The 26,525-nt window shown below is 53.5% G+C and overlaps 1 protein-coding gene across 1 annotated transcript; it reads right to left on the reverse strand.

Annotated features, from left to right (window-relative positions):
- Positions 1-1,765: 1,765 nt before the first annotated feature.
- Rspo1 (R-spondin 1) lies at positions 1,766-23,830 on the reverse strand. The gene is made up of 6 exons (XM_057784609.1): positions 23,494-23,830; positions 19,040-19,392; positions 6,010-6,201; positions 3,662-3,811; positions 3,171-3,359; positions 1,766-2,519 (listed from the first exon to the last, which is right to left on the reverse strand). The coding sequence occupies exons 2-6, from the start codon at positions 19,131-19,133 to the stop codon at positions 2,356-2,358; spliced, it is 789 nt and encodes a 262-aa protein (XP_057640592.1). The 5' UTR covers positions 19,134-19,392; positions 23,494-23,830; the 3' UTR covers positions 1,766-2,355.
- Between the last annotated feature and the right edge of the window lie 2,695 nt (positions 23,831-26,525).

The following is a 26,525-nucleotide window of genomic DNA, read 5'->3' on the forward strand; positions in this document are numbered from 1 at the left end:
AATTTTCGCAACAGAATATTATACTATATGTGAAAATATATGCACGGAATGTGGGAGACTTAGTTAATAATGTGAACGGTTTCTCTAGTAATTGTTTATGTTGGTGACATACTAAGAAGAATTTTAGACGGGTAGTGGTGGCGCACACCTTTAATCCCAGCACGCGGGAGGCAGAGGCAGGCGGATCTCTGGGAGTTCAAGGTTACGATGCCTCCATAACCAGGAATGGAACCCAGTTCATTCAATGACAAAGAGACAACAGCAGACAGCGATTCAAAAAAACAGACCACCCAGCGTTCCTAGCTACCTTGGGAGCTGCCTATATGATATTCCTCCCCACGGCTCCCTCTAGAACACTTCTGCCAGTGACCCCAAAGGCAAGATGTCATTTGTGATGGTCTCTCACACACTTTTAGTTTGCTGGTTTGTTTTTAAAATGTGTGTGTGTGTGTGTATCCATGTCTCCGTATGCATGTGGAGGTCAGAGAGTCATTTCTCCCCTTCTACTACGTGAGTCTCAGATCTGACCCGGGTCATCTGGCTTGGTGACCAGTACTCATTGGCTGAGCCCTCCTGCTGGCCCAAGACTTTAATCTTTATCTTAAATTCTTCTACTCATTCTTCAGAGCTGGTCACAAATCTCCCCCGTTCTGAGAAACCACCTGGGAAAAAAGTCTTCTGTTGTTGTTTTGTTTTTCTGAGGCATTTCTTTGTGTAACAGTCCGGGCTGTCCTGAACTCACTTTGTTGACCAGGCTGGCCTCGAAATCACAGAGATCTGCCTGCCTCTGCCTCCCGAGTGCTGGGATTAAAGGTGTGCGCCACCACCGCCCGGCCACAAGTCTTTGATTTTTGTCTCATACTCTTTTCCCCTACTGTCACACGCTCTATGAATGTGCCTGCCCTTGACTCCCTCTGTTTGCACTTGGGGTTTTGCTTGCACCATCATTTGGTGAACATCTGTCTCTCCCATCATCCTCTGAGCTTTGTGAGAGAAGGCTGAGACTGGCCCTCTGAGGAAATCAACCACTCGGTCCAGAGCTGGTTTGCACTGCTGCCAGCAGATACCAGAATGCCACCCAAACTCATTCCACCCACCCTCGTACCTTTGACCATGACAGTCCCCAAACATGGTCAGAGAGCCTGCTCTCTCCCCCTACTTAGGAGTATCCTTTGGTATACAGACCCTGACCTCCCAGATGGAAATCCTCCCACATAGCAGGCCTATATTTCTTCAGGGAAGTCTCGGGAGTGCTTCTTGATGAGGATGCATGTGCCGACCACCGGGAGCCCGGCTAACACACACATGTGAGACCCTATGTCTGGAATGGCACCAGAGACTCATTCCCCGTAAGCTGTTTGCCAACAAGGCCATAGCTGACCCCCAGACCACATTCCGATTAACAAGAGTACAGATGGGGCTGGAGAGATGGCTCAGTGATTAAGAGCACTTGCTGCTTTTTGAGGACCCAGGTTCACTTCCCAGCATCCACACCAGCAGGTCACAGCCTCCTGTAACTGGTTCCTGTGAGCACTTGCATGCATGTGGTCCACAGAAACTCACACAGGCGCACAAACATTCAGATAAAAGTTTTAACATCTTTAAAAAAAATGCAGAGAACCTGGCGACCATCCTCTAGGTATTCCTAAAGTTTGCCATTAGGCTATCAGGGGGCTTGTAAAATCAGGCCTTACCCTTCCTTGCTTCTATGTGTATCCACCAAACCTCAAACCCTGAAGATGAATGGAGAGCTTGTTTTGTTTGTTTGTTTTTTAATTTGAAATAAACTTTAAGCCGTCTCCAAGTCAGCTCAGCCCTGACATGGACCCCGGTTGTGTAAGGACTCTCATCTCCAACAATCAAGTCACATAGCTGGGAGTGCCACACAGGCCAGGGGAAAGCACTCTCTCCCTTGGCAGCTGCTCCAGCTTTGGCTCTGGGCTGCCATCCACCTGCCAGATGCTGTCCCAGCAACTCCTCCAGAAGGTTCCACTCCTTGAAGTTTAGGTTCAGATGCTGGGAAACGTTCTCTCAGACATGTCTTCCAAGAGCATCATAAACTGAGTGTGTACAGCTGGGCCACAGGAGGGAAGCATCCTCGATGACTTCAAAAATCAAGAATGTGTGTGTGTGTTGACGTTTTCTGATGTGGCCATATGTGTGCCAGGATATGCACTGATGGATGGATGGATGGATGGATGGATGGATGGATGGATGGATGGATAGATGGGTGGGTGGGTGGGAGAGTGGAGGATGTGTGGACTTGCTGTCCCAGATGCTCCAGTTCTGGAAAGTTCCTATGATGCAGTACAGCACAAGACTCTTCCACACAGATCTGGAGACTGGTCACAGTGCCTAGGCAGGCACTACTGATGTAAGTGGCCCCACTGTCCCTGGCTGTGGCTGCTGCTGCCCTTTGTGTCTCCGAGAGTTGGCGCCTGGCTCCTTGCTGTTCTTCCTAGCCGTATGCCTGTTGCCATTCTCCCTCCGGCCTTGGCCCCCCTTCCTCCTCTTCTGCCCTGCAACAATCAGATAGTGGATAAAAATCAATGAGGGATGCTCAGATACTCTGGGTGCCCAAGGGTTCTCATGACGTCATGGCAAGGAAGTTAGGTAGGAAGGCAAAAGGAGATGGCCTCAAAACCTCTTATGGCTATAGCCTCTTCAGTTGACTGTTTAGCATGAGGACAAGAAACAGTCCCTAGGAACTTGTCTCTGCCACCACTCCCCAGTGCATACCAGGCACCCCCCTTCACCCTCAGCCCTTGGACCCCAAAGACCCTAGAGCATTTCCTGACTGTTCACTGAAGGTATCAGGACAAGTGGGACTGTCCTTACTCCCTGCCACCCACCAGCTACCTCTGAGACCAGCCAGAGTGGGTGGACAGCATCTACCTTGTCGCTAACTTCAGGCTCTGTGGCCTTGTCTGAATGGGTCCAAGTCTCTGGGGCCTAGCCCATCCCATCCCACTCTGTTCTTCGAGGGTCCTTCTAAAATGAACACCCAGAAGAAATTGGACAGGGATCATGGCCACAGAAGTTTCGACTTTCTGCCACAGAGCATCTCAGGGCACTGTCCTCAGCCAGAATATGTCCCCAGTTTGCACAGTTTGGGACACCCGGTATGATGTAGATATAACTGATCCCCGGAGGCAGAGGCTGCAGCTCACCCTCAGGACATGGCGTCTTGCGCACTGTACACTTCCGGGTCTCTTTGGTGTCAGTGCAGGTGGTGTGGTCTCCCCCGGGAGCATGGAGCACCCTGCGTGTCCGCTCTTCCGATCCCTTCCGGAAACCGCACAGCTTCCTCTTCTTGGAACAGGGCCCCCATGGAGACCACTCACTCATTTCACATTGTGCTGACGGGAGGTGAGGTAGGAGGGAGGGAAGGAAGAGGCAAAGGGGCCGTCCCCTCGCCCCTCTGGTCCATCTGAGTGCCCCTGGGGAACTCTCATCCACCCACCCACCCAATCCCAGGGCAGACCTCGGGCCACGGAGAAAGAATACCCAAAAGGAGGTCGCGGAAGGAGAGCTTTCTCTTGCCCCGCCCCCTCACCCTGTCTTGCTCCGCCCCCTCACCCTGCGCCATCAGCCTCTATGACTTCCATCCAGTTCTCTGTTCTGGGCTGTGGGCCCTCTGCCTCTGGCATCCGCTCCTTACCAGGACTGCTGCACTCCATGGTGCTGTTGGCTGCCGTAGAGCCCTCGGGACAGGCTGGATAGCAGCGGCCCTTGTGCAAGTACAGGCCCTCCTGACACTTGGTGCAGAAGTTGTGGCTGAAGCAGGCCTCACAGTGCTCAATCTTGCATTCTGCAGACAGAAGCAGAATGGAGTTTGGCCCCGGTCAGGATGGGCAAGTTCTTTTATCCCCAGCCCCAAAGCCTACCGCTCACATCCACTCACAGAGGTCAGGATCTTGGTCTAGAGTTGGGATTCCTACAGAGGAATCTTTCGAAAGGGAGGCGACAAAAAGAGGACAGTGAAGTAGTCACTCCTGAGCACTGGCTGGGATGCTTGCCAACAAGTTAACCAGAACCCAGACAAAGTCTCAGATCCTAGAACCCAGGCTGAGGCCCAAGGGTTTCAGAGGAGGAGGAGCCTTCTGGGCTTGGTGGAGACAGAGAAGACTGGTTCAGCATCCGAAGGCACCCCAGAGACCCTCTAAAAAGAGTAGGGCTGGCTGGGTGATGGTGGCACATGCCTTTAATCCTAGTACTCGGGAGGCAGAGGCAGGTGGATCTCTGTGAGTTCAAAGCCAGCCTGGTCTACAGAGCGAGATCCGGGACAGGCTACAAAGCTACACAGAGAAACACTGTTTCAAAACACAAAATGAAACTAAACAAAACAAGAGTAGCACAGAACGGGAGAATGTGCTCTCAGGCAGCACCTGTGTGGCACCCCTTCCCACACTGCTGGGCACCCACAGAACCCCAGCACCCGGTCTCCTCCTGCCCCGAGCAGAAGGAATCTGCTCAAAGGAGTGGGAGCAATCCCAGGGCAAATTCCTCTCCCTGTGCAAAACCATGTGCCAGGAACCCCTGGGTTGGACTCCTGGGTCCCTCCCTTCCTCCTCTTGCCAGCTCCCTCCTTTGCGGGAGGTGGGCAGAACAGGGCTTGACTGAGAACAGACAGGCCTTCCACCATCTCCCCTCACCCCCAGCCTGGGAGGTATCGGCTTCCTCAAGGTACTGGCTCCTCCCAGTTTCTGGCACCGGAGGCAACAGCTGCCAGCCTCCCAGAGTCTGGCACATCCAGGAACCCCCTCTTCCTCAGTGCCCTGAAGACCAAGAGGGCAGCTCCCAGAGCCCACTTCATCTCACTGAGCTACTCACCCACCTTCTTCTGTACCTTTGTCCCAGTGACTTATTTTCAACTTTGCCTCCCTTCCTCCTGCCACCTCTTCCTTGCCCACCCCCCTACCCCGCTCCCACCATTTGCTTAGATTCCTGGGTTTGGTTGCCAGTACAATAAGAATCAAATAACAATAGTAGCTACCATTTATTGAGTGCCAGACACCAAGAGGCTTATAGGTGTGTCCCTCAACAGCCCAGGGAGGAAAGACGAGCACTCCCAGTTTAAGGATGAGCTGTCAGGGGGCTGAGCTACTCCCAAGGTCATACAAAGAGCTAGTAGCCAAGCCAAGAGCAGAATTCAGAAGGCTGCGCTGGCACCAGGCATTTCCCCTCCACGTCTCTAAACTACCTGCTTTAAGAACCTCTGGTCCCTTCTATCCAGCCTCCCTCCAAAGGCTTCGGTAAGGCTCTGTGATCTGAGATCTGGAAATGAGTTCAAGGCACCGAAGGAAGGAGGAAACATTGGTATGGTTCACAGGTTCACCGGGTGCCCCCCAGAATGTCCCAGGTGTAATTACAGGAACGGGACGGAGACAGGGCATCACGTGCCTTGTAACACATGGAACTGTGGCTGGGGTGAAAAAGCAGAGCCAGAAACCACGGGGACTCGTGAAAGAGCAGAACGGCCAGACGGGGTTCCCTGGAGCCAGAGTAGTGCCGGCGCAGTCTGACTAGCAGCAGGCATGCGCACTAGGTTGTAAGTCTCAGAAGCATCTCAGTGGCTGGGACGCAGAGGGTTGGCTGGATGGACAGGCTATGGAAACGGTGCAGGAGACAGGTGTTGGGAGTCTAGACAGGACAAGGGAAAGGAGGGAACAGTAGCTGGGTCGTGGTTAATGAGTGGGCTGAGCAGCACAGTGAGGGACTAGCTTTGGGGTCTCGGGCTTGACAAGATGAGTTGGGACAGTCAGAGTGACCTGTGGGAACAGAGGTAGGTGCAGCTATGGAGAGAGAAGGGCGGAATTCTGGTTTCTACACAGCGGGATTTTGGGTAGAGCCTCTAGGAGGATGTGTGCCTGTATATCTGAAACAAGAGTGCGTCTCATCTTTCTGTGTCCCCTCTGCACTCCTCATTGGCCATTACTAACTAGTTCAAAGCATAGTCCTCCAGGGCTCAGGGCCTCTCCATCCCCACCCCGTCATCCACACACTCACTGATGCATTTGTTCATGTCGGGGTTCCGGGCATCAAAGTATCCAGGCGGGCAGGACGGCAGGCAGACGCCCACCTGGCGGATGTCGTTCCTCTCCAGCAGAATGAACAGCTTGGGCGAGCACTTGAGGCAGCCGTTGACTTCTGAACAGAGCTCACAGCCCTTGGCACAAGCTTGGCTCCCCTCAGCACTGACTGCAGGGTAAAGTAAGGATGAGAAGGTGGCTGTAGGGGAGCCCCCATATTTCTGGGCTCCCACAGAGATGGGAGGTGATCCTTTGGGGGCTTCGTAGCACAAAGGGGATGTGTATCTTGAGAGACAGGGCTGGGTGAACAGCTCTCAGCAAGCCCAGAGTCCCTAAGTAGTGAGTGTTCATGCCTGGATCTGCACCCCTAACTTCTTACTGGCTCCAGCACATCCAAGCCTAGACGCTTGCTCTTTATCCCCAGATTTGAAACTCAACCTGTACCTTCCTGGAACCTTACCCTAACTCTCTCCAAGGGAGGAGACTTCAGCCTCAGGTACCCAACTGAAACTTTTCCATTGCTGGTAAAGATTTAAGATCAAGAGGGATCCTGAATTAAAAGTTACAAGGAGAAAGACTGAAAGATAACTAGAGTAACCGACACATAGAATAATCGTCTCAACTTGAGAGATTTTGCTTCCTAGGAGGCATTTGACCAACTTTTTTTTTTATGATGGAGTCTCAGGTAGTCAGAAGATGACCTTGAACTTCTGTCCTCCTGCCTTCAGAATGCTGGGATCCCAAGTAGATGCCATCATACTTGGTTTTTGTGATACTGGGAACCAAACCTAGGGCCTTGAACATTTGAGATAAGCACTCCACAGAGCTAAATCCCCAACCCTAAGGACTTTAAAAAACAGATTTATTTTAATTGTTCATGTATCACACACCCACACACACCCACACACACACACATGTACCATGTGCATGCCTGTTGCCCTCAGAGGTCAGAGAAGGGTCTCAGATGATTGTGAGTCATTATGTGGGTGCTGGGAACTGAACTCTGGTGCTATTAACTTCTGAGCCATCTCTCCAACCCCTGGGGACTTTACTGATCATGACGACCAGTGAGTTGCTACTGGTATCAAGGGAGTAAAGATAAAAGAAGCTCTTGATCATTCTCAAATGTGTGGACCCGCCCTGGACAAAAAGAATTGTGTGGTCCAAAATGTCTGTGATGCTGAGGTTGAGACATGCCGGTTTAGTGCTCTCCTTGAAGGCCTTGCGACCTTCCACAGCAGCTCTGAGACTTAGGTTTCATCCTGTCCTTCACTAACTGCTCAGCTCACACTCACCCGTCACCTTCCATGTGCCACATGTGGAGTGAGCTCAGGGGTCAGGTGTCAAATTGAGCCTCTTTGCAGAGGGACCGGCCTTCAGCCGGGCAGGCACCCATCCATATGTGAGTGCCGGCGGCCCTAAGCCAGCAACAGTGGACTCAAGAGTCCGGGACAGCCACCATGTATGGTGGTTCTTGCTTGTAATCCCAGCATTCTGGGCAGAAGGTTATGAATTTGAGGCCAGATTAGAGCAATATAGTAAGAGGCTGTTGAAGAAGGAGGAGGAGGAGGAGGAGAAAGAAGGAGAAGAGAGAGAAGAAAGGACTCTCGAAGGAGGTGCCATGGGGCTTTTCTTGAGGGACCAGTAGAAAATTTGTCCTGTAGAGCACAGAAACAAGGGTGCTGGAAGGAACAGGACCGGAGAGGGCAAGGGAACACGCAGATTATTTGGAGGAGGGAATGGTGGGAGATAAGGTGTCTTCTCTCTATATTGCACTAAGGAACTTCAGTCCTGTGGGCAGTGTTTCCCTTCAAGAGCCCTTTGCATAGGATTCTTCCAGATGTTAACAGGACGATGTGGGGGAGAGGTTACTGCTGCAGGTGAGCCCTGGAACCAGCGCATGGAATGAATCTCAACGGGACTGTCTGTCTGTCTATCTGTTTTTTGTTTGTTTTTCGAGACAGAGTTTCTCTATGGCTTTGGAGCCTATCCTGGAACTAGCTCTTGTAGACCAGGCTGGCCTCGAACTCACAGAGATCCGCCTGCCTCTGCCTCCCGAGTGCTGGGATTAAGGGTGTGCACCACCACTGCCGGCCTATCTGTTTTAAGTGTGCTATGATGCAAGCATGTGAGTGTGCAAGCATGCACCCCCACGCGCATGCGTATGAGGCCAGAGAAAGACACTGAGCTTTTTCCTCCACCACCCTCTGCTCCACTGCCATGAGACAGGCTCTTTCACTTGCCCTGAAGCTGGTTATTTTGACTAGGCTCGCTGACCCGTGAGTGCTCATGACCGGCCTGTCATCCACCCCACAAGGCGGGGTTATGGGCGAGCACAGCCATGCCTGGTTTTTGTTTTTCTGTAATGGGGAGCTGCGGATGCAAACTCAGGTCCTCCTGCTTGCAGAGCAAGTGGTCCTACCCACTGAACCGTCTTCTCCGTCCATCGGGATTTGGGGCTTTATTTCTACGAGTAGTAGTAGTTGTTGTGGGTGGGCGGGGCTAGGGAAGGGTTGGTGAGGAGGTAGGTGTGCCTGCCAGTGGAGGTCAGACACAACCTTCCGCCTTTATATGAAATCTAGGAACCAGACTCCAGTCATCAGACTCTGCAGCAAGTGCCTTTTGTTGTCCCTATTTATTTTTGTTTTGTTTTGTTTTAACATTTACTTATTGTGTGTGTATGTATAGGCATATGTGTGTGTGTGCATGTGTGTGTCACCGTGTATGTGTGTGTGAGAGTGTGTCACCGTGTATGTGAAGAGGTCAGAGAACACTTTCCAGTTCTCTCCTTCTGCTGTATGAGTCCCAGGTCAGGCTTGGCAGTGTCATCTTGCTAGCTCTGCTTTTAAATTATAAAATATTTTTTAAGTCTTTATTTTTGGGGGAAGAGTTTTTTTGTTTGTTTGTTTGCTTGTTTGTTTGTTTTTGAGACAGGGTTTCTCTGGGATTAACCTCCATCTTGCTTTTGTCCCCCCCCCTTTTTTTTTTTTGGTTTCTTGAGACAGAGTTTCTCTGTGGCTTTGGCTTTGGGGTCTGTCCTGGAACTAGCTCTTGTAGACCAGGCTGGCCTCGAACTCACAGAGATCTGCCTGCCTCTGCCTCCCGAGTGCTAGGATTAAAGACATGCGCCACCACCACCCAGCTTTGCTTTTGTCTTTTTGGGACAGGGTCTATACTATGAAACCTGGCTGTCCTGGGCTTTACTCTACAGAACAGGCTAGCCTTGAACTCACAGAGATCTGTCTACCTCTGTTTCCCAAGTGCTAGAATTAAAAGTATGTATCACCATGCCCAGCATTTGTTTGTATTTTGAGAAAAGGTCCACTATATAGCACAAGCTGGCCACAAACTCATGGTCCTCTGGCCTCAGGCTCCAGCAGCCTGGGATGGCAGACACTGCCAGAACCCTTTCCTGCAGGGCCTTTCGCAACCCTGATGACAGACCTATATGTGCAGTGACTCTCTGGGAGGGGACAGAGAAAAGAGGCCCTTCCCAGACATTTTGGCTGCAGACCACTTGGTTTCATTGTTTACTTTTGAAACTTTTACTCATGTAGCCCAGGCTGCCCTCAAACTCACTATGTAGCCAAGGCTAGCCTTGAGCTCCAGATCCTCCTTCTTCTACTTCTGAGTGCTGGCATGCCGGGTTTGTGCCACCACATCCGGCTTTATGACGCTCTAGGGATTAAACACAGTGCTTTGTGCACGCCAGGCGAGACCTCTACCAAGCTTTGACTTTCAAGACAGAGTTTCACAGTGTAGCCCAAGCTAATCCTGTAACTGCTACGTAACCCAGACTTCCTTGAACTTGAAACAATTGCCCCACCTCTGTCTCCCAAGGGCTGGGAGGACAGGTGTGAGCCACCACACCCATCCCATTATTATAATCAAGTCTCCTTCCTTTCAGATGAGGAGATGAAGAGGTTAAATTACTGAGCCATGATGCATCCGCCAGTGTCCTGGGAGGGCACTGAGAACACAGCATACGAAAGGCAGATGGAGGCTGTTGGTGAGAGTGCAGAAAGCAAGAGCGTCTAGCTCGATGAGTTCCTTCAGGTGAAAATTGTTTGCCTGGAATCAGTGCTACTGAGCTGGTGAAAATCAAGCATCGCTTTCGTTTTGCCTGGAGTGCTCACTGCAAGGGCAGATACGCAACGGCACTGCAAGTCTGCAGAGTCTTTCGGCCCTCGTTCAGCCGTGCACCAAGGGTGTGGGTCACTGCAGAGTTTAGAGACTGCTTCCATGCCATGCAAGGTCCTTTGAGTCACTGTCCTGTTTGTTGCGGAAAAGAATGCTCACTGGCTGCTTGCCTTTGCATGAGTGGTTGAGATGACCTGGGTGTCTCCCAGTCTTTACAAGGGGATTTTATGGCTTTTTCTTTTCAGCAGTGGGGGATGATGCAAAGCCATCCAGTGCTAGGAAACAGTTTACCACTGAGCCACATCCCCAGCCCTCTTTTTACTTTGAGATAGGGGTTCACTAAGTTGCCCAGGTTAGCCTTGAACTTGCTTTATAGATCCAGGCTAGCCTTGAACTTTTCAAGCCTCCTGCCTCAACCTCCAAGTACTGGGACTCTGGGCCTGCACAATGAGGCTTGACTCTTGATAGCAAGATTTCAACATTCATTCTCTCTTCTTAGTCTCTCTGTTAAGAACAGATTTGCACCTGGCGGTGGTGGCGCACACCTCTAATCCCAGCACTTGGGAGACAGAGGCAGGCAGATCGAGTTCAAGACCAGCCTGGTCTACAAGCAGGCCTTCTAGGCCAGCCAAGGCTACAGAGAGAAACCCTGTCTAGAAAAACAATAACAAAAAGAACAAATTTGCACAAGCCTCCTCATTACCCCACTGTCCACTCAACCAACCACACTGCATTTTTCTCAGGTGACGCTGGTATCGGCTAAGAAAGTGTGCTACACCCAGGGGTAGCAGAGGAGGAGCATGGCGAGAATGGGAATGTGGGAAGCTGAAAGAGAAGCAAGGCCGAGTCAGGAAGAACCTCACACCAATAAAAGAAACAAAGACACTACCCAAAGGCAGCAAGGGAGGCTGACAGGAGCCACGGTCAGGATTTCTCTCTAGAAGTCCCCCTCAGTACGGTGGACAGTGGGCTGAAGGGGTGACAAAGAAGGAAGCAGGAAGATCCCTGGGTTAAAACTCTCAAAATGGGAAGGCAATCAGTATCACTCACCTGTGGTCCCCTGGAAGCCCAGGCAGGAGGGTTACCACTCTGAGGCTGGCCTATGATACATAGTGAGAACCAGCTTCTAATAGCAGTGAGCTGGGGCAGGACCAAGACTGGGGGAAAGGGGCAAACAGACCTGGGATCAGCAAGTGGCAGATCCCACGAGACCAGGTGCTGGGTGGCATGTGGTATGAAGGACAACACAAGTTAAGGGGACTTTGCCGGGCGATGGTGGCACACGCCTTTAATCCCAGCACTCGGGAGGCAGAGGCAGGCGGATCTCTGTGAGTTCGAGACCAGCCTGGTCTACAGAGCCAGTTCCAGGACAGGCTCCAAAGCCACAGAGAAACCCTGTCTCGAAAAAAAAAAAAAAAAAGTTAAGGGGACTTCGAGACGCTGAACTTGTGTATCCAGGTAACTGCTGACCCTCCACTGGGTCAGAAATCCCAGAAGAGGCTTGGGTGGGGAGATGAGCAGGACCCCAGGTATGCTGAGTGACCAGTTCATGTGGGACACTCAGGAAAGGTGGCCACTAAGCAGTGGGGCTCAAGAGATGAAGTTTGTCAGGAGATGAGCAGTAGAAATAGCCATTCAAGGCCAGGGGCACCAGGCATGCTGTTGCAGGACTACGATCCCAACATTTGGGAAGTAGAAGCAGAGGGTCTGGAGTTCAAGGCCAGTGTTGGCTACACAGCAAGTTCTAAGCTAGCCTCGACTAGGCTACATGGCACTCTGCCTTTAAAAAAAAAACCCATACAAAACAAAACCAGCCACTCCCACACACATACAAAAGGACAAAAGAGATGGCAAATGGGCCTAGAGAGTGGGGGGCAAAGAGTGACAGGGTAGGGTGAGGTTAGCCTTGATGAACCCAACGAGAGCCTGGTTAAGGATCCTGAAAAACATCCTGAGCCACGGAGGCCACAGGAAGAGGGTGCTCATCGAAGAGGGAGGCACCAATAGGCTGAATGCCCAGTCCCATAAGGAGTCTACAGCAGATATAGTTGATAACCACACTGGGAGTCAATACAGGAGGCTCAGAGGGCAGGAGCGAGGCATAAAAGGGTCAGAGTAATCTAAAGACGAAGCAGTGCTATTGCTTTTGGGAAGAGTGACGGCGGTGGAGCAGCAAGGTGGGGTCAGTGCTGGCAGAATCCTCAAGAGTATAAGGGTAGAGGTAGGGAGTGTAAGGGGTAGGAGGTAAAGCTCTCAGGCCATGCCCCCGCAGCTCCTGTGCTGCACAGAGAAGCAGAGGAAGAAGGGCTTAGAAAGAGGTAGCCAGGGGATCTTGGGGAGGTGGGAGCTCGCAGAGTGGGAGAGGAACCAGGTTTCCTAAGGGACGGCACTGGGAGGGGGCTGAGACATGTAGCTTTGAAACATGCCTACAAAGCTGGACCATTAGTGGTCACTGACAGTGTGACTTTGAGATGGGCAAAGCAGCCAAACTTCAGCGATCTGGGCAGTGGATGGAAGGGAAGGCTTCTGGAATAAAGCAGAACAAAGCAAGAGACTGAGAGCAATGCCAGCACTCCGGAGACCGAAGCAGGAAGGTTGCCGTGAGCTCCGGACCATGGGGTACAGAGTGAGGTCCTGTCTTGAAGAAAGTGGGTGAAAGGAGTAAGAGAAAGAGAAGGAGGAGGAAGAGCAAGAAAGTAGGAGAAGGGAAGAGAGGGAGGGCGGGGCTGGGGGAGGAGGGATAGGATGCCAAGACTCAGAGGCAGAGAAAGTGATGAAGACCTGCAGAGATGGAAGGGTCAGAATACAGAAATGAGGTTGCAGGACTGACCGGGTTAGAAGAAGATCCAGAAGCCTGCATAAAGGTTTGGAAGCTCACATGTGGGGACCCAGCGATGGGTTGGGGTCAGCTTAGTGAACCAAGGACTGTTTACCAGGGCAGAACAGGAGCCCCGTGACACTCTCAGCTTAGGGAGTCACGGGAGAGGAACCGATGGCTGGAGGAGGGATTCCATGGAGGCTGGCCAGGTGCTCACATGGGGAATATGATCTTGAATGGAGAACCCAAGGAAGATGATGTGTGTCTGGGGGATGCATAGAGGATACAAAAGGGGAGGGGTTGGGGCTGGAGCTGGTCAGTAGAGTGCTTGCTTGCCTAGGGGGCATAAAGTCTGGGCTCCAACCCCAGCATGACATCAGTCAGGTATGGTAGTGCAAGTCTGTAACCCCAACACTCAGGAGGTGGAGGCAGGAGGATCATAAGCTGAAGATCTTTCTCAGTAGCCTGGGCTATTTGAGACAAAGTCTCAATTTAAAAAAAAAAATGCAAAGGGGAAACTGAGGCTCTGTCATTCCCCAGCATTCACTGCACAGCGAACAGGATCCTGGGACTGCTGGGAGCTGAATGCTAGGGTATGGTGACAAGGGTCTAGCCAGCACCAGGGATGCGGGATTGGAACTGTGACAGATAGCTGCAGAGGAGGAATGGGCACTCACTCTCTGAGCCAGCTGGCTAGGGGACGGCCACACGCCTCCCAGGAGCAATAGCCTGTGCAAGGGCCCTAAGGTGCTGAGTGTCCCAGAGCACCCCCGGAAGGAAGACAAGGCTTGGTCAGGAAAGGGGCCAGACAGAACTCCCTCCTGCTGCTTTCTGTGATGCCTGGGCCCTGTGCTGCCAGCCTAGCTGAGGAGTCTACTCAGGCTCAGGGAGGGGGAGGCGCTTGGAGAGGACATCAGTCTTTCCCACTTGCCCCTCTAGTGCCTCTGCTCTGGAACCCTTGGCTTCCCAGTCATATCTGAAAACATATTCAAAACAAAATTCTGTGCATGGATGTTTTGCCTGCGTGCATGTCTGTGTGCCACATGCATGCCTGTAGTGGAAGCCAGAAGAGGGTGTTGGGTCTCCTGGAACTTGAATTATAGAAGGTCGTGAATGGATATATGGGCGCTGGGAAACGAATATGTCCTCTGCAAGGCCAGCCAGTGCTCTCAACCACTAAGCCATCTCTCCAGGTCCTCAAGCGCCCTTTTCTGGTCAGACAGGCAAGGCTGTGCCGCCATGGTGCCGCCCCTGCCTCCGGCCTCTGTCAACCCTATGTAAAACCCATTCAAGCTTCAGGACAGAGGTGAGGGGGGCTGCTGTTGCCTGGCCTGATGGCTCAACCAGACCTTCTGTGAAACACAGCTTCCTGTTCATGGTCCCTCCTCCCCAGCTCACTTCCTCCAACTCCCAATAGCCTCCTCGCCAGGCTTCCCTCTACAACCAAACACATGGTGACATCCCACCTCTACCTGAAACACTGTATCACTTCTAAAAGTAAGACCTACTTTCCAGGGAGCCAAAAGGTCCCCCCCCCCGTAATCCCACCCATTTCCTTCCACAACCCAATCCAAAACAGTAACCACTTCCCCAAACATACCACTCTTTCCTTCTTCTGTCACACTCTGCAGCCTTCAGAGCCTCAGAACTACCTTTCTCCTCCAGGAAGTCCTCCCTGACCACCTCCCTCTAAGTCTGGATGGAATCTTTTCCTGTGGTCGCCTTTCCCCACCATTTGAATCCATCATGGTAGGTCTAACCTCTTGTTGCTCTTTCTGCTGACATGTCTCCTCCTGTCACTAGAAAGGGCTCCAGAAGACAGAATTTGTCTTGTTTCTGAATGGGAGCCCAGGGAAGGGTGGAGACTAGCGAGGGCTGGAGCTATCCAAAGTTGGGCCGAGGGTAGTGTGTGGTGGAGGGTCTCAAGGAGGGTGTGGTGTGGGCATAGACAGTGGCAAGCATCCACTGGTGTGTAGGGAGTGGTGCTTGGCACATGTGGGGACTCAGGTGGGCTAGGTCAAGGAGGGAGTCTTGGAACAGCTGGATTCGGTAAGAGAGGCCCCAGAGGTGTTGATGAGTAGAGGACAAGGAATGAGGCCTGGGGAAGGAGAGCAGGAAAGGCCACACAGGGCCTTCTTGGGAGTGGGTCTGATTCTGGATTCCCTGGAGCAGAGGCTATTGTGGCACATTCACTGAACCCACGGGGGTTGGGAGTCTAAGTCAAAGGGAGCGTGGTTGTAGACCTTCACTGTTTCTCACAGGCGCCAGCTTTCTCTCTGTCTTCTCTCTGAGGCTGGCCCAGATCTGCACTGGAAGCCTCTTGGTGGCCTCTCCCCAGCTGCAGCTCAAGAGAGGGCAAGCCCAGACTCCTTATGGCAGGGAGAAAGAGCATCGCCAGCTGGCCTCTGCTCTTCCCTGCAACAGTGACTGTAGCCTGGGTGCAGCTCTAGGCAACAGGGTGCAGGGACTTCATGCCAACAGTGGGGGGCGGGCACTTCATCCCAACCAGTGGGAGTTCTATTCTGATGGGTGCTGCCTTCCTATGGGACAGAGCCCACTGCGGGGGGGGGGGGGGAGCTGGGGGAGGTAAAAAAAAAAAAACTCCCTGAAGTTTGTGGCTAGCCAGCTCTCAGCTCCTCCCACCTGCATCCACTTCCTGAGCAGACACTGAAGTCCTCCCCAGCTCCTGGGACTCTCTCAGAGACCATGTGCCCTAGTTTCACAACACAGGCTAACTGGTGTGCTCCCCATCCCAGGCCCTTTTCAAGCTCCATCTGCCATAGGTGGGGAGCTCTCTCTTCCTCCTTTCTTTTTAGACAGGGTTTTACTCTGTAGTCCAGGTTAGGCTCACTATATAGCCCAGGCTAGCCTTTAACTCATAATAATCAACAATCATTGCTCCTGCCTCAACCCTCCCAAGAGCTAGGATTACAGATTTTCACCATCATGGCTGTATCCAGTGGTTTCCAGTGTAGTTTCCATGGAGGGAGATGAGAGGGGCAGGACTGGAGCATGGGCAGTGGGGGATGTAAGCACCAGAGTAGGAGCAGGCAGTGGGAAGATACAGGGAGGACTCAGGACAGGACTGATTAGAGGGTCCTGGAATCAGACAGGGAAAGGAGCTAAGGGAAGGTATGCTGGGGTGAAAGAGGGCTTAGTGAGATTTAGGGACCCTAGAGCAGGTGAGGTAAGAGAGAGAAAAGGAGAGGGTCCTTGGTTAGTGGGGGGGGGGCTTCCCTGGGCTTCCCTGGGCTCTCAGACCTCAAGATCACACATTTCCAGGTTCAAACCACCAGAGGACCAATCAGATCTCACCAGTGGCTGCTGGTGACTGACTGACACACCCAAGAGGGATGGCAGTCGGGCAAAAGCCTGAGGGCTCTTCTGCGCGTCAAGCCATCTCCTCAGCTGGCTGTTGTCCAGCGCCCTTCCATACATGCCCTCGCCTTCCTTCTTCCTCCCCCAGTGCCCAGAAACCGTAGCACAAAATGGTCCTGGTGAACTGAAGTCTGAGTGGGACTTGTACAAAAATTGCTTAAAAAAAAAAGAAAGAAAAAGAAAGAAAGAAAGAAAGAAAGAAAGAAAGAAAGAAAGAAAGAAAATAGGCTGAGATGGCGCATCAGATAAAAGTACTCGTCACACAAGTCTGATGACCTGATTACGGATTTCCCAGGAGCCATGTAAAAGCGCGACCCCGTATCAAAAGCATCTATAGTCCCAGCACCGCTGTGTAGACAGGCCAGCTAGTCTGACTCAGAGCAGTGAAGAGATCCCGTGTCAGGCAAGGTGGGGAAAGAAAGGACTGACAGCCGAAGCTGCCCTCTGACTGCCTCATTCCAAGCTGTGCCCTAAGAACCCTCCCCCGTGAACACACACAATTTCTAAATACACAAATACATATAACATTTACATATCTATCTAAGGTTAGGGTATGCGTGCCTGAGGCCCCGGCCCTACCGCCGGCGTCACAAACAAGCCAGCAGTGTACTCACGTCCCTATCTGTGCTCCTGAGCAGCGGCATCGCAGCCTCACAGGTACCTGCTGACAGCACCTACCCTCACGCCCACTGACCCTCACAGCGCTGGAGTGCTCCCTTCCCTGCCCTATGCCCTAATGTGCGCAGCAATCCAAGCTGATGCACAGGCGGCCCAGGCACCGGGTGTGGCTGGGTCAAATCAAGTGTACGGAAATGGCTACGTTTGACAGCCACAGCTGGGAGCCTGTCCCACTGAACCCACCTCTGAGCTTATGTCAGTGCCACTGCCTTGATCCTGGGCGTGATAGCCACCTGTGTCAGTGGGCATGCGGCCCCCACTGGTGAACAGGAGCGCTGTGCCTGTTAGTGACATGTTCTCCACGTCTCTCTGTCTCCTTGTCGTCGTCGTCCACCCCCCCCCCCCCCCGCATTTCGGAAACAAAGGAGAACTGATTATAAACTACTAAACCACATCTGACCCGTGGAGTCCAAAACACCGGCCACAACAGAGGAGTGCGAAAGGCCTTTGCCACGCCCTCACTGTCCCTAATTGTTAGCTAAGCTGGCGGTGGCTTCACCAATTCCCTGAGCCTCCCTCCCCTGGCTGTGGAGAACCTTGGCCCTCAGTCTTCTCTGGCTCGCAGGCATCAATCCCATGAGGAAAGTGAGGCAAGGGGAATTGGGGGAGCCTTCCGTAAGACTTCCTGCCTGCATGACACGACCAACTGTCCTTGATGGGGGATGTCGAAAGAGGGACAAGGCCTTGGGAGCAAGAGGCCCCCACCCAACTCTCTGGCAGGGTCACGAGCATACACTGGCCACTCCCAGTACACAATGCTCCCCTCACCCCCCACCCCCGCAGCTATTGAGCAGAGGATTAGGGATGTCTGGGTCAGGCAAGGAGTTCAAGTTAACGCTGAACTTTAGGAAACTCTGTTTTAAAAGGCACTGGGCTCATTGGGCTCCATGATAAATAACTACAAACCAAGCATTAAGGAAACTGAGGCAGGAGGATGAATGCAAATGAGAGGCCTACATAGAGAGTTCTGGGCCAACCAGGGCTACATAGCAAGAGGGAGAAAGAAAGAAAAGAAAACTGGACTTACCATTCTTTCCTTTCTTTTATATTTTTTTTTTTTTGCCGGGGAGTGGCCTTTAATCCCAGCAGGCAGATCTCTGTGAGTTCAAGGCCAGCCTGGTCTACAGAGTGAGTTCCAGGACAGGCTCCAAAGCTACACAGAGAAACCCTGTCTCGAAAATGCCCCCCAAATTATTTTTAATTAAGCATATGCATGTGGGGGGGTATGTGCACACCACGCGAGTGCAGGTGCCCGCAGAACTCAGAGGTTTACAGGTTGTAAGTTGCCCATCAGGAGCTCTGGGACACTGAACCCGGGTCCTCTGCAAGAGCAGTCAGCACTTGTAACCACTGAGCCATCTATCCACCCTGCTCTTTCTGTCTTAGTTTTGATTTTTAAAGCAGGGGTCTCTCTTGATGTATTTCATCAAACTCTGGCATTGGAGTCATGGCCATCCTGTCCCAGCCTCCCCAGAGCCGGGATTATGGGCTTTTTTTTATGCTCAGAACTCTTGCAGGGCGCCCCACACAGTAAGGTCATTGCCACTGTAAACTGCCTTCTCTGAAGTGGTGCTGGATTCGGTTCTGGGAATCCCACAGGTTTAAGTGACTGGAGAAACTCACCTACCCTTCTCTGTCATCTAGCGAGGGAAGCTGGGTGCCTGCTGCCCAGATGCTCAGCGCCCCTGTCCAAAGGACTGCTGTTCAGAGAGGTACCCTGACCGCCTGAGCCTGGCTGGGGGAAACGGGGGCATCTCGGGCAGGGACTCGCATCACCATGGACACCCTACAAAACTGGTGTTGGGTCAAAGGGTCTCCTGGAGAGGCGTTGAGCCAGAAAGTAGAGTCTCAAAGAGGAAGGAAGAGGTCAATAGTGAGGGGTTTACAGGCCAGTACATCTCAACAAATGAAACCACCCACCGGATAATCCACAGTCCTCACAAAGCCCCGCCCACACCGAGGCCCTCGGTGGCTCAGCCCAGCAGGTACTCACTCCGCCTCTGCCTCTTGCCCTTGATCCCGCGGCTGCCCACAGCGAGGTGCGTCCAGCTCAGAACCAGGGCCACCACACACAGCCCAAGCCGCATAGTCGTCACTGGCCAGCCCCGGGCCCCCGGCGGGAGGGGTGGTCTCTTGCTAAAGGCTCTGAGGCTGGGTCAGTGGCAGGAGGCGCAGGCCTGGGCTGCAGCCCAGACCCTCCATAATCTCAGCCGTGAACTGAGCGGTTATGGAACCGCGTTCTCCATCGGGCGGGCGAAAGGGAGGTCCTGTCCTGTTTGAAAGTCACCTCGGGGGGTCACATGGGAAGTCTGGTCACTTCAGCAGAGCGTTACCCCCAAGATAGACCTGTGGATAAGGAGAGAGAAGGGTTAGGTCCACGGGAGCCCTTGATTTACACCTCTTCCCTTCCTTTGGATTTTCTTGCCGTGGACTTTGTAGAACTCAGGAGGTCTGGGCACGGCACACTCCATACCAGGCATCCCCGAGGAAGGAATCTCATTCTCCTACTTCCAAGCATCCTGTATCCCAACACTGGGGATTACTGGAACATAATGATAGCCACATCAAACCAGATGGCCTCCACTCTGACTAATATTGGTTAGTTCTAAGTGGAAGTCCTTCTTTAAGTCTACCCTATAGACCTTGTGCTGCAAGAATATCTGACATTTGAAAAAGAGCTCTCTTTGTCCTCCTAAGAGTGACTCCTCAGCTTTCTCTTCCTGGTGCTCATATGCCTTTCACCTGTCCCAATGCTGAAGTCAGAGTAGTGGCCTCTGGCAAGCAGGCAGACTCTGCCTGACCCTCTGGGGTTGGAGGGAGAAAAGGAAGTGAGGGTTCCCCCCTCAGCACCCCCTCCAAGCCACAGAAACTCTGACACAGCAGGCCTGGCAGGCCTGGCTTTTGTGAGGGGATAAAAACAGCAGCAATGCCCGCCCTGGCCAGAAACACAGAGAATGACGATAATCCCCAGCGCAGAGAGAGCCAGGGCTCTGGACCCAGTGGCCAGGGTGATGGGGGCAGGGGCACCCGTCCCTGCCTGACGCATCTGAGCTTCAGGGTTAATGAAGGAGCAACGGTGAGAGTTCCATTCCCACTCACAATAGAGGCTCGCCCACATGCTGCCTAGAAAGTGCAAGGGCACACCCACTTAGGTTCACCGGGTGAGCTTTTGACCAGTTCCCCCAGGAGGCTCTGCCCAGGGGCTAGCTGTCTTTGGACCAGTCATTTTGTCTCCTTGAGCCTCGGGCTCTTCATCTCTGAAATGGGGATCGGCTCAGCCCTGGCTCTAAGTTGTTTTGACTTACTAATGAGAAATCTGAGATACTAGCATAGGGCCTCCAGCCCTCTCTCCTCTCCCCTCCAGCTCCTCTGTGCCCAGTCTACCCCCCCCCCCCCCCCCCGCCTCCCAGAGAGGCCCCAGCAGAGCCCACCTGCACTGGAGATAAATCATTACCCCCTGAGGGAGTTCGGTACCTCCCTCCTCCCTCCTCCCTCAGAGGCCTCTCCCGCTGACTTTGAAGGCCAGACACACTCAAGTGGTTAAGCTGCCCGTGAGAAGTGTTTACATGAACCTGATGGATCCCACCTGGTGCTGGTGCTGGAGCCAGCAGAGATGCCCCCCACCACCCCTGGTGCCCTGTGGGCTGCCACCGCATATACCCACTCCCTTCCCCTGCCAAGTACCCAGTGCCAAAACTTCCCCAGCCCGTATGTCACACTCCAGCCCCCACAGCCATGGATATCCAGCCAAGGGGCTGGATGTAGACCCTGAAGGTCCTGGGTACAGACTTCAGAGTCACGCTGCTGCCTGGCTTGCAAGGTCAACCCTGCTGGTGTATTAGCTGTGTTACTTTGAGTTAACAAAGTAACACAGCTTTACTTTGAGCCTAGAAGCCCTGAGTCTGCTTTCTAATCTGCAAGAGTCTGGTTTAGGAATAGCTTAGCGAGCTCATCCATAACTTGCTTAGAACACGGTGGGCAATAGTGGGGTCCCGGTTAATGTAGTAATATTTTTTTGTGTGTGTGAATGAGGTTTCATTGTGTGTCAATGTTCCTATGGCCCTGGATAAAGGAATTTAACATCTTCGGAATCATCTGGGTACCAGGTTAAATGCAGAGCCCCAGTATGAAACTGCCACATTTGCATGTCTCTCTGGTTGGAGCCCTAGTCCTGAAGCCGGCACCTCTCAGGAAAGCCTGAGTCAGACAGTGTGTTCGTTCTGGGCAGCCCTGACCTGTCAGTGCTTGAGCCCGCAAACACTGCCTCAAATAAGTCTAGGGTCAAGCCTGAGTCTGACTTTGGTGTCATCGTGTGGGGTCCATCAGTTAGGAAAGATCGCCTGGATGTCACTGTGTTCTTGGTGTCCACAGAATGATGCCTGGTACTTCAAAGGCAAGGGCTGAGCAGCCCAGGCAATGGCAACTCCTTCCTGGCCCTCCTTGCTCTCCACTCCATCTTCCCAGGTTCCCCTCTGGCCTGCCATACTCACCAGGTCCCTGGAATCCCTGCCACTGAGAACCCCCGCGATCTCCTGGAAACCTGTCTTTGCTTGGGATTGGGGGGGGGGCAGCTGTGAATTTCATTGGCATAGGTAGGGGGCACCGGCTTCCCCCTGGGGTGGAAAGAATTTTAAATACTTTCGGGCACTGTGTATCTTTATCTCCAACCAGGCAAATGAGCTAATAGTTCACCCGCACCAGGGAGTATAAGCAACAGACAGGAGCAAAGCAGTGTGGGTAGAGAGCAGAGCAGTACTCCCTATGAAGGTGTAGCTACAGCCATAGCTGATCTCAGGCAGGAAACAATGACCTAATATCGCCAGGCTATCTGACATTTTGCAGGAGTGAATTAGATCAGAGACTTTGTGGTACCACAGATTCCCCGCCTCGGAGGTTCCCTTTCCCTCCAGCTCCTCTGGGTCCTACCTGGGTACTCAAGGGACACCAATACTGTGGAGGAGGGCAGGGAGAGGAGCTAGGAGCAGAGGACCGACTTTTAAATACCCCTCCTTGTTTCTAATAGTGTCTGATTGACTTTGGGTGTTGAATCGTTCTAGCTCCCACGTTCATTTTGGAAGTTTCCTTACATACACCCTGTTAAAAGAGCCGTGGACAGCGTTCAAGGCATTGGTGGGAGTTAGAACAGCTTTGCTGGCCGGGACAGAATTCCACTTACTGGGCGTCTCCTCCCACCTGGCAGGGGCTAGACCTTCATTTGCTCCATCACAAATGAAGGGGCAAGGTTGGATTACATGGTCCTGTGGAGTTAAGGACAGACGATTTTAAAGCTACTTCGCTACTGGGCAGAGTATCTCGAGGCTGGCCTTTACAAAGAGCTGAGGCTTGTGGGCCACTACGGCTGGGGGCGGGGGAGGATGAACGGGGCAGGTGAAGCGTCTGGGGGCCAGAAGCTGAGCTGGTTAGAGATCACAAACTGAGGTCACATGGGTCAGTCAGGGAGGGGAGGACCTAAAGAGAGGACTCACGCCGGGGAAAGGGGTCTCAGCTGCGGGTGGAGCTGAGGGCGGGAACTCGGTCTGAGTAGGGGGCTGGGGTAACTTTCACCTCCTTGCCTGCAGCAAACACTGTTTGGATAAATTGGTATTCCGTCAGATGTCGGATGCAGACCCAAAAATGTAAACCATGTCGATGCCTTCTCATTAGCCCAACACTCCCATCCCTAAGATCTGCCAGCGGCAGAGGAACAACCGTTTGCCAGAAAGAAGCCGAAGTATTTCGGGGCGGGGGTGGAACCGAGTGCGTGCCAGTGGGACCTGCGGGTATCGCAGAGAAACATCAGGCGCGCGGCGCGGAGACTGTTACCACCCAGTCGCCCCCAAACCCTGGACGCAGAGAGAGGCTCCACTCCCTGCGAGCGTCTGCAGCGCTTACGTCCATTCATCCTCCCTTCTCTAAGAGAGGCCTTGACAGGTGCCCGGGGAGCGGACCGCTGCCCCCACCCACATGTTCCCAGCATCTGTCTGATCTCCCCGCGAGCACTGCAAATGCGCAGGATTGGGTCTCCAGAGCCAGGCTCACCCTGACGTCCCTCAGTGGCCGCAGCACACCTTTCTCAGTCAGGCCACCGCACAGCTCATGGGCCTTTTACCACGTCGGGCTTGGAGGAGGGACCCGGTCGACGCGAACCGGGCTGGGTCGCGTGGGTAGGGGCTAGGTCGCAGCTGCGTCGCCGCTAGGGTGCGTGGGTCGTGTGGGTCGGGGCTAGGGACTCCGGGTGGGTCTGGGTCGCAGCTGGGTTGTAGCTGGGGTGCGTGGGGGCACGGCTGGAGCTGGAGGGTCGCGGCTGGGAATCCGGGAGGGGTGTCCCGAGCTGATGTGTGGCGGGACGACAGGATGGGGTAGGGATCTGCGCTGCCTCCCAGGCTCCGGCTGCGCCCCGACGGGGACCCGGGACCCGGGGCGGACGACGCGGGCCGCGGGACTCACCTGGCGCAGTGGCCGCAGCGGGGCAGCCCGAAGGGGCGAGGGCGCGGCCACTGGGTCCCGCGCTGCCGTCGGCCCCGCGCTCCGCCCGCCGCCCAGTTGCTCAATGCCCTCTCGGTCGCCAGCGCCCCGCCCGGCGCATTGGTGCTGGGGCGGCCCGCGCGGGCCCCGCAGTCCGCCGCCCGGGCTCTGCGCCCCGCGCCCGGAGAGGGGCCGGTCCGCGGCTCGCACGAGGGAGGGAATCCCCCGGCGCCACCCCCGGCCGGCCCCCCTGCCCGATCCGCAAGAAAAAACGGACTGGAGCGCCGGGCCCGGGACTCCGTAGCCCCCTCCCGCACACCCGGACTAGGGACACGCCGTCTGCTCGGTGTCGAACGCTGCGAGCTCACGTTGCCTCTCCCCGCCCCGCGCCAGCTCTTCTTGGGTCAGAAGCAGGGGCCCAGGACTCTTGCCAAGGCCCGTGCCCTCCATCAGAATCTTGGAAAGGGGGCAGGTACAAAATGAGCAGGGCTTAGTGGTCTGGCCAAACCCTCCTCTTCATGGTCAGACCTTCAGTGCCTCTGACCAGTTGAGGAGACCGGGGTGAGGAACGTTTCCTACTGGAATCATTATGGGCCATCCCACAATACAGTCACAAGTCCCGTCCCTGCTCCTTCATTCATCGTCTGTGTGACCAGGACTAAGTTACTTAACTTCTCCGAGCCTCCCGGTTCTCATTTGCTTTGAGGGTTCCATGAAATGAAGGATGCTGATGCCCAGTTCCGGTCAGGAACTCGAAAAATGTAAGATGAGAAAATGAGCAAGAAAGGGTTACAGACACCTGCAATGACCTAGAGGAAGGTTGAAGTCAAACCTAGAGAAAGATGGTGGTAGCCACATGCCTGAGGGTGGCAAACAGCGTCTCCCACCCTCACTTCAGACTGAATGGAGAGACGCTCAAACTGCATTTGCAGTGTGTTCAGTTTCAGCAGAGAATGGGCTGACGGGGGCGGGGGGGGGTGAAGGGGGGCGGGGTGAGTAATGAAGACAGGCTGTGGGATCTCCTTAGAGGAGGAGGGAGTCCTGACTGTTGAGCCAAGGGCACAGGGTGGCTGGTAGTGATGGGAGGTGGTGGTGGTGGTGGTGGTGGTGGTGGTGGTGGTGGTGGTGGTGGTGGTGGTGGTGGTGGTGGTGGTGGTGGTGGTGGCGGCGGCGGCAAGGGTGGAAAGGCCCCTGGGGGGTTCCGATGGCCAGGGAGCAGCAGGGTGGCTAGCCAGAGGAAGTAAAGCTTCTGGCTCTCCTGTGCCCAGTGTCTGGGCTCACACTCAGAAGCCTCCCAAGTCTGTAGGAGCTGGTCCAGGGCCCTCAAGCCCCCTCCAGAGGCCCTCCTTGCTCCGCTGCCCCAGCCTCCTCTGGGTCCGATCAGCCCTTGGCCACGCTCTGCACCTAATCAAACAGCCCTAAATGCCGAAAAGGCACTGTTTATTTTATTTTATTTTTTTACACACTTGCATAACTCCCTGACCAGCCACGCCAGGCGTTAGGCTTTTGTTTGGTTTTATTTTGTTGCAGAGAGAGAGAGAGAGAGAGAGAGAGAGAGAGAGAGAGAGAGAGAGAATGAGAACCATGCAGCCCTAGAGGGCGAAGCTGTCAGTGCTGGGCATGGACTCAGGTTTCTCGCCTGAGGAAGTCTAGGAGTTGAGCGGCTCTGCGGCTCAGGAATGGTGGGAAAGGGAAGAAGGCCCCTGGCTGGAGATAGGGGTTAGAGCATGTGACCCAGCGGAGGCATCGGGAAGAGCTTTTCCTGAACGGTTAATTTATTCCAAGCACTTTTACAAATGTACAGTCTGTGGCCCAATTTCCCAATTACGTGACTCATTCTTTTTTCCTCCCCTTGCCCCCTTCTTTACATTTGTTTTCTTCAATCAATTAATTAATTTAATGTGTGGAGGGGTGCACACAGGCACATGGAGGTCAGGGGACCATTTGTGCAAGTCAGTTTTCATGTGAGTCCTGAGGATGAACTTAGGTGGTCAGGCTTGGGCAGCAAGCCCCTTTACCTGCTGAGCCATCTTTCCGGTTCCTTCCGCCCTTACTTACCTGTGTGAATGCAGTCTCTGGGATATCAGGTAAACTGCTTAGAGAGAGATGCACAGCCTATAAAGCAACTCCTCTAAAAGGATTGGGGTTTCCCCAACAAGGTTGTGCTGCCCCAACACTTGTGGTTGTGGATTCTTCTAGACACATCTTCCCTACACTCCTCAGCTTCAAAATGTCAATCACATGTGAGGAACCCATCTTGGCCTGCCCTTGGTTGTAACTGAACTCCAAGTGGACAGAGCTTATATCTTACTCATCCTTCAGACCCTAGCACCACACACAGACTCAGTGATTGATGGCCAGGGTTGTCATGGGCCAGGATGGTCCACGCCTCTGCGGTTCTGCATGCGTACTCAGGTGATGCTCGGGCTGTATGGCTCCCACTCCAAGTCCAGCTTCTCTTCAGAGTCCGTGCAGCTGCTGCAGATCAGCAAATGTCCCCCTGCTTCATGTTACTCTCTCCCTAGCAGGGACTACCTCAGCACCTTCACTGACTCAGGGCGGCTTAGGAATAGAGCATTTTCTTATCTCTCTTGTCAGGTTGATGTGAGAATGGCCTAGAAGCTCAGCAATGCTGTCTGTCCTTTTCTCTCTCCCTCAGCCTTTCTTGCCAAAAGCCACTGTGGCCTCCCCTAGAGGCTCTGTGCCTCCCATAAATACTCTCCTCAGAGTCTCTACCTTTGCCAGCAGAGTCTAGAAAACCTATTCACCTTCCTGCTCAAGGGTGAACCTCAGCTCTCCTTCCTGGCTCCTTCTCTTTGGTGACATTCCTTCACTGTCCCACATCCCCTGCCCTGCTCAGGGAACATGGAGACACCTTTCTGAAAGACTTCTTTGTGGCAGGCTCAAGTACCCATCCTCTACTCTCTACCCCCTGACTCTTCTGGGACATTCTAGACAATGTGAACATACTTGACCACACCTTTCTGCCTCCCTTCCCACGGCCATGGCTAGCC

The sequence above is a fragment of the Chionomys nivalis genome, chromosome 11, assembly GCF_950005125.1.
Source record: "Chionomys nivalis chromosome 11, mChiNiv1.1, whole genome shotgun sequence".
In the NCBI taxonomy this organism is placed as follows: domain Eukaryota; kingdom Metazoa; phylum Chordata; class Mammalia; order Rodentia; family Cricetidae; genus Chionomys; species Chionomys nivalis.